Source organism: Zosterops lateralis, assembly GCF_965231275.1.
Source record: "Zosterops lateralis genome assembly, chromosome: 19".
Taxonomy (NCBI): Eukaryota; Metazoa; Chordata; class Aves; order Passeriformes; family Zosteropidae; genus Zosterops; species Zosterops lateralis.
In genome coordinates this window covers 10,942,966-10,953,870 of record NC_139779.1, presented here as the reverse complement: position 1 = coordinate 10,953,870, position 10,905 = coordinate 10,942,966, and the positions used below count along the sequence as shown (strand labels likewise).

General features: G+C 44.0%; 1 protein-coding gene across 1 annotated transcript; it reads right to left on the bottom strand.

The window, feature by feature from the left end:
• Positions 1-2,591: 2,591 nt before the first annotated feature.
• RFC2 (replication factor C subunit 2) lies at positions 2,592-10,698 on the bottom strand. Its single transcript, XM_083875521.1, has 11 exons — positions 10,552-10,698; positions 9,467-9,536; positions 8,609-8,650; positions 8,121-8,227; positions 6,888-6,989; positions 6,048-6,148; positions 4,863-5,020; positions 4,443-4,508; positions 3,915-3,995; positions 3,459-3,572; positions 2,592-2,803 (listed from the first exon to the last, which is right to left on the bottom strand). Exons 1-11 carry the CDS (start codon positions 10,668-10,670, stop codon positions 2,693-2,695), a joined length of 1,071 nt encoding a protein of 356 aa, XP_083731647.1. The 5' UTR covers positions 10,671-10,698; the 3' UTR covers positions 2,592-2,692.
• Between the last annotated feature and the right edge of the window lie 207 nt (positions 10,699-10,905).

Here is a 10,905-nt window from a genome sequence, read left to right as displayed (position 1 = left end):
GGGATCAATACAATTCCTCTTCTGAGGAAAAGCGAGTGTGATTATGTCTCTGCAGAGCTGGAAAGGATTAGCCCAGAGGAGAGCCTGCTCCAAACTGGAGCTGTGAAATGTAGCTACTGAATATAGTTGAGAAGAAACCCTCTGAAACCAGGTAGGAACAGGAACCATGACGCCCCACGCTCCTCACCCTTCCACTGGCACCACCTCTGTGGGCAGGCACATCCCACATGGTAAAGACTGGCCTTGAGTCATCCAAACACAGTGTTTGCTGGTTTATGAAACATCCATGGTAACACTTCTTCCTTCCCCATTCAGCAATGAACACATTTAATGAAAAAGCAAAGACAGAGTAGGCTGGCTGTGATGTGTAGTCAAAGGAAAATTAACCTTATTTAAATTTTTGGGGACAAAAGCTGGGATGCTGTGTCTGTAGAAAACTCAGCAGCTCAAGCCCCAGTACTAAACTATTAGTTGTGTAATTAATAGAGTTTGTGCTGATAGTAACTCACTGGCTGGGAACCAAAGCCTAAGTTCAATACGTATCTACTGAAGAAAGAATGTACTTTGAGCATTACATCCATTATTCCAAATGCTGTTTGCTGCATTCCCTGCACTTCAGCTGCCAATTCCCTTGTTCCCCTGCACGTTGAATCACAAAGGTTTGTCTGCAGGCTCTGCCAGAGGAGCTGCAGGAAGACTTGAGGGGAAAGTCACCAAGCCACCAGCTCTTGCTGCTGAAACCTGTGACCTCTTTGGGTTGTCAGAGAACAGGAGGGTGTGCCTAGCCCCTACAGGACCAGTCCCCAGGCTGAAGCCAACTGGTACTGCCAGGAAACATCCATTTGGCACTGAGACAGCTGCAGTGGGGAACTGAACACTTGGAGTGGAAATCATCAACAAAATGGGCAGAGTGAAGTGCAAGCACCAGCAACTTGTGTCTCTGCACTCTTTTGTGTGACTGCTGTAACCAGACCATGCCTAATTGCAAGGCTTTGACACTGTCTCCCACAGCATATTCCTGGAAAAGCTGGCAGCCTGGGGCTTGGACAGGAGCACTCTTTGCTGGGTTAGGAACTGGCTGCATGGCCAGGCCCAGAGAGTGGTGGGGAATGGGGCTGCATCCAGCTGGGGAGAGTCACCAGTGGTGTTCCTCAGGGTCTGTGCTGGGGCCAGCTCTGTTCAGCATTTTTATTGATGACATGGATGAGGGTATTGAATCTTTCATTAGTAAATTTGCAGATAACACTAAGCTGGGAGTGTGTGTCCATCTGCTGGAAGGTAGGAGGGCTCTGCAGAGACCTGGAATGGTTGGATGGGTGGGCACAGTCCAACAGGATGAAGTTTAGTAAATCCAAGTGCTGAGTCCTGCACTTTGACCACAATAATCCTGCAGTGCTCTAGGCTGGGGATGGTATGGCTGGACAGTGCCCAGGAGGAAAGGGACCTGGGATACTGGTGACAGCAGCTGGACATGAGCCCAGGTGTGCCCAGGTGGCCAAGAAGGCCAATGACACCTGGCCTGGATCAGGACTGGTGTGGCCAGCAGGAGCAGGGAGGTCATTCAGTTTAGGAAGGAGACTGAGTGCTGTGTTCACTTCTGGCCCCTCAGTTTAGGATGGACATTCAGTGCTGTGTCCAGCTCTGGCCCCTCAGTTTAGGAAGGACATTGAGACACTTGAGCACATCCAGAGGAGGCCACGAGGCTGGTGAGGGGCTGGGAACACAAACCCTGTGAGGAACAGCTGAGGGAGCTGGGGTTGTTCAGCCTGGAGAAAAGGAGACTCAGAAGTGACCTTGTCACTCTCTACAACTCCCTGAAAGGTGGCTGTGCTCAGGTGGGGTTGGTCTCTTTCTAGGCAGCAACTGACAGACCAAGAGGACACAGTCTTAAGCTGCACCAAGGGAAATACAGGTTGAAATAGAGGTAGGAAAAATTATTTTATGGAAAGAGTGATTAAATACTGGAATGGTCTGTCCATGGAGGTGGTGGAGTCACCATCCCTGGATGTGTTTAAAAAAAGACTGGATGTGGCACTCAGTGCCATGGTTTAGTTGAGGTGTTAGGGCTGGGTTGGACTTGATGATCTTAAAGGTCTCTTCCAACCTTGTGATTCTGTTAATTATATTAAGGTGTCTCTGCTTGGAGACACAAGTCTCACATCTCATATCAGGTGGTCAAATTCAATTTATATTTACTTTCTCTCTGCATTTCACACTTAATTGCCCATCTACACTGGCAAAGGTGTTTCCAAAAGTGGACAGGCAAACATGATTCTGTAGCTTTTTGGCAGGCTGAAACTATGACATTATCTAACCTGGACAAGCAGGGACAGGAAAGAGAATTTAAATGCAGAGCATCCAAGAATAAAAAAAAGGAAAAAAAAAATCCTTCTTGGTCTTGGTGAGATCACTCATGACCAGGTTTGAAGTGTTTTCCCTATCAACAGGATTCCATTTTTGTTTCTCCTGCTTAGGTCTCAATACCATGGACATGAGCAGTTTTGCTGAGTGCACTGGACAGACCTTAATTGCCCTGGACTGTCACAGCCCTCTCTTCTATCCTGGTTATAAAACACATACAATTTCGTGGGTTAAAGTAAATTTTAGAGCTTTATTGGTCTAGATAAAAAAAAAGTATGAAACATTTTTTGCAACAAACCCTGGTTTCTTCCCAGCAGGCTGGAGGAGGTGCCTAACTGGCTGCAGGGGCTGCAGTCTTCTGGCAGAGCCGGGCCAGCAGCCCAGCCATTTGTAAAAGGGAGTTCACACCCTCTGCTATCTTCATGTGAGTGTACCCAATTTCCTGGTGACAGAGACATTGTCAAGTCTTCTCTTTACTCCCCCAGTCTGTGTATATGTTACAAATGACTAAACAGAACATACCCCTTACTGCTAAAAGACCAGCTTTGAGTCACTCATACCTCAGAGAATGTATCTCCTCCTATAAACCAACTAAAATTTGCCTTTTGTTTTTAAAATCAAAGCCTGTATTTCCCCACTTCCTTTATATGAAGCAAGGTGCCTGCATATGAGGACAGGTTTCAAATATGAAGAGTGGTTTCATATCACCAGCTTACTGTTTCTCAACTCTGTTAATTTAATATAACATTTTACTATCTATTGGACTAGAATCAAGTATGCACTTGAAAAACATTTTCAAGGAGTTATTTGAGGCCTTGATGTAACTAATAAATTCAGCATTGCATCTGCTATTAATTTTAGCTGATCACTAAAGTGACTTCTGGCACTTCTGTGGGTGTTCAGATGCTAAACTTCAAGTGACTTCTCACTGACAAATTGCTGATGCAGCGGGAAGGAAAGCAGTAATGAGTCAAGAAAAATTCTCTTTGTGCTAATATACACCAAATTTTAAACAGAAACCCCTGAGACTGCCTCCAGTCACATCCTTTTCTTAAAAAGGCCCAAAAGGTTCCATCAGGAGCTGAGTTAGTACTAACCTTGATAAATTCCAGCTTCAGATATTCTGGCATTTGAAAAGTCTTGCACACACGGAAGATATTGCCAATGACATCTTCTGGGGAGTATCCAAGGCGCCACAGGTGGGCAAGGATCTGTGCAGGCAAGAAAAAGCCCCCATTTATCTTCCACTTATCCTGAGTAAAGGATATTCATCTTTGGAACAGCTGTATACAATTTCTGAAGTTGCATGTACTATTTATCAGCTGATTTAATCTCAAGCATCTAGCAATTAATTTCACTATAACTTCCTTTTTTGCTTGTTGGCTTATTTATCTGAACAAACTCCTGTCCAAAAGGGATTTAGTTTATCAACTCATCTACATGGTGTTGCCCTCATCTTAAACAGCAACACACATGTGAATCCCTCAAAGCAAACAAAAAATTTTGTAGAGAAAGAATGCCTGACTATACTGACACAAGACATGAAAACCAACCTTGTATGCTTCATCAATATTTGCATTTACACAGTGCTGTATCATTTCCTTCACAAGCAGAGGATGAGGCTCATCACACACCTGTATCCAAGAGAAATATTAGACTTGAAATATCAGAAGGCTTTGCATTAAACTTCTGGTATTTTCATCAAGCTTCTATGGAGATGAAGTACTGAATTTGAAATATTCCATGATACAGACTAGATTTTAAGTAATCTGACTTTTCAGACAGTCTGTCTTGGCAGACTCAACAGCATGAAATCAGAACATCCAAGTAATAGATTACCAAGTTATCACTGAGATTTCCCTGCAGTTATTGGATTTGTGTGCTTTGATAGAGCTGCAAAGGTCTCAGAAGTGCCACTAGGGATGTCTTTTCAAAAGGCACACGGGCTACTTAAAACCTGATGCTGTAACTGCTACATACACAGAGCTGTCTGCAAACTAACAAAAAGGTTTGTGTGTCCAATGGAATCTCAACAGCCATGGGCTGATCTTCTGATGAAACTGTTTCCAGCTATTACTGACCTTAAAGACATTTTCACTGTTTATAAAGCCAAATCCAGAGTATGTGGACTGTAAGTTGTTTAATGCCTGTGAAAGAAAAAAAAGAAAAAGACTTTATTTTCTGAAGTGCTCTACTTCTCACTCCCCTCCTCAGGATGAAATGCACTTCAGGAAATGATGCCAAATAAGCAGTTTGCCATTAAACAGAAAAAAAAAAAATCACAAATTTATGCTGACTCTATTTCCTCCCACAAATTTGGTATCCACTTCCCAACAATTCACTTTTAACCCATTTTGAACCCTCACAAAAGCAAACATTTTAGTTACTCTTGGGTCACAAGTCACATCCTCCTTTGCTTTACCTTTATCAAGAAATCCTTGAAAGCTGCAATTCAAAAGTTTTTTGCTTTAAATAGTAGCCTTTGTTTCATTATCTTTTACCTGTCTCATATCACCTTGGGCTGTGAAGATAACGGCTTCTAGTCCATCATCTGTATATGCCACATCCTCTTTCTCAACAATTTTCAGCAGCCTGGCAAGTATTTGTGCATCAGTCAGCTTGGTGTAACGCAGCACTGCACAGCGGGACTGGATTGGCTCTGAGCATAGAGATGTGAAATTAGCTCCTCTCTCTTTTTCTCAAAAAACATCATAACCAAACACATGTCTTCATTTCAAAAAAGTTTCCAACAATTCCAACAAGAAAAAGGGCATGTTAAGGTCCAAGCAGAACACAGCCTATCCTAAAGCACATAGAATTGCGGACTATTGGCTAAAAACTGGGAAAAACCAGGGAAAAACTGGAATAAAATCCTAAAAATCGGGGAACAAATAAAAATCACAAAAATTTCCCCCAAAATTCTCTCAAATCTCCCTCAAAAAACTTCCCGAATTCCCCTTTCCAATTTACCTCCCCCCGGCCCATTTTTAACCCCTTCATGCCCATATGGCTCCAAAAGACCCCTTAAAAAAACCTGTAAAAATCCCTTTAAAAATTCCATAAAAATTAGGAAAAAAGTCGCAAAAAAATTCCAGAATTTTCCTCAAATCTCCCCAAAAAACTTCCCAAATTCCCCTTTCCCCACCCACTTTTAATCCCTTTATGCCCAGAGCACAAGTTACAGTCCTTCCCTTAAGACCAAACTGGAGTTTTGTGGAATATGTGGAAATATATACAAAGCTCAGCTTCCTCTGTTCTCTTGCATTTCTGAATAAAGATGTTTATCATGTAATTTTTTTAAGAGAAGTCTAAAGGTCTGCAATGTGTTCACCTATAGGCAAACTTAAGGTTATGATTCAGAAAGGACAAACAGGGTTCAATACTCAGTAAACAATTCATCAAACATCCTAAACTGTAGCAGAGTTGGATGCAGATTAAGCCAAAGCATGAGAAATCTGCTTCTGCAGTCACATATGGCCCTATCCATCAAAAAGGGCTGCTCTGAGGGTGCCCTGACTACACAAATAAACTCTTTTATCAGCTGAAGTACAGGTGGTTTGATTTTTCAGAAGTCCCACGTTTTCCTGCAGCAAACTGGATCAAGGTATTTCTGGAAGCTGCCTTGGAAGTGAGCCAACAGTATGGGGAACATATGACATGAACACCCAGGAACCAGCAGCACTCACCTATGATTTTGTCAGAGGCATTGCATGCCAGTGCAAAGCGTGTAGTTTTAGAATAAATTTCCATTGTTCTTCTCAGGGCTTGCTGTGCTCCATCTGTCATGCTGAGGGGAGAAAAGGAGTCAGGACAGATTTTCTCCTCCACTCACTCACAGGTGCAGCCTAAGAACTATTTTCATACAACCTGCAGAGTTTACTGGTATTAAGCTGTGCTTTGTAATATTCTGGTTTGATAAACTAAACTTTTTCTTGTTGTGAATAAACCACCCTGCAATGCAGGTAGTCACAGAGACCTCCATAACATGCAAAATGACATCCATAACATGCAAAATTAAATCATTAATGCTCTGGGGAACACTGCTAATAATATGGCGGAGGAGAATGTCCCATTTTCATCTAGGGAAATTCTCAACACAAGCCAAGCTCTTTTCAAAGAGAAGGAATCACAGAATCACAGAATGGTTTGGGTTGGAAGGGACCTTAAAGCTCACTCAGTTCCAACCCCCTGCCATGGACAGGGACACCTTCTCCTAGAGCAGGTTGCTCCAAACTGCATCCAACCTGGCCTTGAGCAGTTCCAGGGATGGGGCATCCTTCCAGTAAACAACTTTGTTTTGTATCCAGAGCATTCCACGTCAATATTCAGCATCTCTTTTGAAGCAATGATCTTTTGTGCTGTGAGCACTCCCATAAGATCACTGTTCAATCCATATCCATTTCCTAACAACTTATTTTGAACAGCTTGATAGAAACACTCAACACTGCCCAAGACTGGAGCTCCACAGACAGGAGAGATGCAGCACATTTCACACAGTAGCTGATGTCAAGAAAAAAACAACATACCTGTCTGCTTCATCAAGGATGATTATTTTATGCCGACCCTTTGGAAGTGTGACCTTTTGCTGGGCAAACATTTTGATTTTGTTTCTTACAACATCAATGCCTCTGGAAGAATAATTCAATTGATTCATGATCAGTTGGGTGAAAACACAGAATAGATTTTTTTCAGCAGCCACAGCAGCTGAAGTGCTCCTGGTTCTACTGCCGTATGTTTCTGCCCCTTCAGCTGTTTCAGCACAACTGCTTTAAGCCAGACTGTCCAACTGATCTAGATTCAAGCACTAACAATCCTTGGCTTTGGGGGTCTTGAAGAAAATAATTTAACAGCAGCAATATAAATATACACAAAGCCACTAACCTTACTTGCAGCACCACCACAAAATCACTTGTGTTTGGCACGAGGGAAGGGTAATAAATAAACAAAGGCAGAAGCATTTAAGATTGCTTTGCCAGTTCTTCCCACAGCTCCATCCACAGCCCCAGCTGTAGCTCAGAAGAGTTTAAAAAGTACAGCTGAATAGACTGAATCAGATCAACACAACACAGACACTTTCTTAGAAATAGTCTGTTCAAAGACCTACTTCTCTTAAGAGAGGATTTTACTTTCTTGTTCTGTTTAGAAAAAGAATGTTGTGATTCTGTAGTTCTTCTATAACTGATACTAACAGAGTAGGTAAAGTGTATTGTGTTCAGACAACACACCAGGAAATGTCAGAAGACTTCAGGATGAGTCTGAACAGAGCTTGGGAAATATAATTTGCTCTTAATGCCTGAATCCTTGGTGTACAGTCAGTGTCCTCTACACATCTAACACCCTGATCCTACATTTTAATCCCCAACTGCCCTTATAGCCCTAATCCCTCTCACTCTGAGCACTGAAGAGTTTGAGTATAAACAACCTGTTTATTTTTCATTCTTAGGATCCTCATGAATGCAGTGAGAAGCTTAACTCTTTCAAATAAATTTGAGAAAAAAAGTACCATTATGGATTCTTCACTCTACTTGTTTCTATTTTCACATATGAAAGTATCTATAAAGTTTATAAAACATCAAGAAATAATATCTGTTTTGATGGGTGAACACCAAAGATTGGTATTCTCCTAACTTTTAGTTGGAAAGACTGCACTAAAATAACTCTTAGAGGCCTTACTATAGCATTAAGCCTATCAAACTGGCCTGGGTTTAATGGAAACTTGCTTCTTCATTAAAAATGTGGTAAGGTTTATTCATTCTCACCTGTCATTTGAGGCATTCAGCTCCAGAACAGCATCCTTCAGTGCAGGACCGAGCAGAGCACGAGCCAAACACAGGATACTGGTGGTTTTACCTGTCCCTGGAGGGCCCTAAAAATGGGACAATGCAACAACTGCTGGTAAGTTTTAATGCAAGTTTCTAAGCTGTGCTCTCTACAAATCTCCTCAGTCATAAAAAAGGCTGCAAGAGAGGAACTGCAGAGAAAACATCAGCCTGGAAGCTGCGCCTGAGCTCAGGATTCTGCTCCTGACGTGCTGCAGGGAGAAGCACAAGATGTGTTTCAGCAGGGACCTGAGGTAGATTTAAACTTGTTTCCCTGTGTATTCTACCAAGAACATTGCTCCAAGACCACACCACCAACACTTCCCTCAGCAGGAAACTCAGGCACAAAGCTGAACTCTACTGGGAGGTCACCCTGGCTGAATTTCAAATCCAGGACCAACACTGAAATACAGCACAGCAATACTCACAGCAATTATAATATTCGGTACATTCCCCTCTTTTGCAAAGACCTAAGAAAGAATGATAATAAGAAATTACGTAAGAAAAAAAAATACCATGAACAAATAGTTTTGAATTCTGTTCTATTTTAAGCATCAGAAACAAGCTTCTTTTGTTATTCTCATATTTTCATTTTTTGAACCTTGCTGCTTTCATATGTTTGGGTTTTTTTTTTTAACTGAACTGTTAGAAATCAGCTCCTAGAATAACAGGGAAATATTTAAAAGCCACTGGTCTTTAGTACTCTTGCCTTTCCTTTGCATCTGTTTTAAATATTTACTTGCTAGTATAATCTTTCTGTTAACAAAGACTGTGTTCAGAGAGAAATTTGTCATAGAATTATAGAAACCTGGAGTTGGAAGGGAATTTAAAGCCCATTTCATTCCAACTCCCTGCCATGGACAGGGACACCTTCCACTAGACCAGGTTGTTCCCAGCCCTGTCCAACATCACCTTAGACACTTTTAGGGAAGAACTGATATGGCAAACATTTATTTTCCAAAATAAAACCAAAAAATATAAGAAATTATATTTCTTTCTGTTCTTATATGAATTATGTTTATTAATTGAAACAGTATTATTATAACAGCTACAAATACTCTAAACTGTATCAAATGGTCAATTTTAAACAACCCAATTGAAGAAGGCAAATTTTCATTACACACCACTCTAGTATCATGTAAAACTTGTAATTTTTAAAGTAAAATCAAGAAGCTTTCTTCCACATACTCAAGTATTAATGTAAAAATACAACAGTGTTTTTACTAGCCTGTGGATCTATGCAGAGATAAGTTTTTTTATAGAAAGATACAGGGACAGGTACACACCTCCAACCTGCTCACAGTATCTTCATTTCCAACTATTTCAGACAGTTTCATGGGTCTGTATTTTTCCACCCTGTAAAAGCAAAACTCCACACACTTCACCACATCCAATAACAAGTATAATCCAATAATAAGTGCTTTAGAGGGACGGACAAGGAGGATTATGTCAAGAGAGCACAGGACAAAGACAGCTGTACATGTCTTCAGTGCAAGTGCTGCAGGGTGTCTGTCATTGCTCACCACAGCATTCCACAACACTAATCATAGAGAATCCCAGAATGGTTTGGCTTGGAAAGGACCTTAAAAACTATCCCATCTATCTCATCTCATCCCCCTGCCAGGGGCAAGGACACCTTCCACTGGACCAGGCTGCTCCAGCTCTAATCTGGCCTTGAACATTTCCAGGGCTGGGGCAGCTGCTCTGGGCAACCTGTGCCAGGGCCTCACCACCCTGAAAGGTTTTTCTTCCATTGGTATAAAAAAGCAAAAGGAAGGAAAAAATGCTCAACTCAAAGAGAAATTCGGTGCTTCAGCCTGAGGGGAGAAGCCACCCTGTGTGTTCATATGTGCAGGGCTGACTTTCTCTGTGTTACAAAGGAAAACAACGGATTTTCTTCACTGTTGATTTCTGGAAGTGTCCAAGGCCAGGCTGGACGGGGCTTGGAGCAACCCGCTGTAGTGGAAAGTGCCCCTGCCAGGAGGCTGGAACGAGACGGCCTTTTAAGGTCCTTTCCTACCCAAACCATTTTGCAGTTCTGTTATTCCTGCCTTCCCAGTCCCGGCAACAGACGGGACAGGTCACAGTGTGCAGGCAGAGTCACCGATTCCGGGCCAGACTGAGCTCCTGCACCCTGAACGCGCGGCTCTAGCCACGACCGACTCCCCTCAGCCGCCTCAACCTGACTGTCGCCTTCCCGCCACCGGCGCCCCGCCCTCCGCTCATTGGCTATGCCGCACACGGGCCCGCCCCCCCGCTCTGCACCAATCACCGCGCGCCCCTCCCGCCCTCGTCCCGCCCCCGCTGGCAGTGGCGGGCAGTCATGGCGGCGCGGGACGGCCGCTCTCCCTGGCCCGCGGCCGCAGCTCACCAGGGCAGCTCGTAGTGGCCGCTGCCGCCGCCGGGCGCGGCTCCCGCGGAGTCGGCGGGTCCCCGCTTCTCGCCTGCCGACGGCCCGGCCTTCTCGTCCTCCGCTACATCCACCTCCATGGCGGCGCGGCTGGCGCTCCCGGCCCGTCTCCCCGCCGCCGCTGCCGTGAGGGAAGGGCGGGCCGCGCTGCTGGCACCGCCTCCGGGGCGGGTCTGCGGGGAGAGGCGGGGTGTGCGCCCGCCGGCCGGCTACCGGCTCCTGGGGCTGCCCACTGGGGCGGGCAGGCGGCCGTGCCGTGCCGTGCCAGGAGCTGTTGGTGAGGGGAGGCCGCGCGCAACTCGGCTGGGTGGGCCT

What these genes read in the sequence shown, in the direction of transcription:
- RFC2 (XM_083875521.1), bottom strand. Translation starts at nt 10,670, where the DNA reads ATGGAGGTGGATGTAGCGGAGGACGAGAAGGCCGGGCCGTCGGCAGGC. An exon ending in ATCCTTGATGAAGCAGACAG is followed by an intron (nt 6,149 to 6,887) that starts GTATGTTGTTTT and finishes TTCTCCCCTCAG; the next exon opens with CATGACAGATGGAGCACAGC. An exon ending in TGCCTCTGACAAAATCATAG is followed by an intron (nt 5,021 to 6,047) that starts GTGAGTGCTGCT and finishes CTCTATGCTCAG; the next exon opens with AGCCAATCCAGTCCCGCTGT.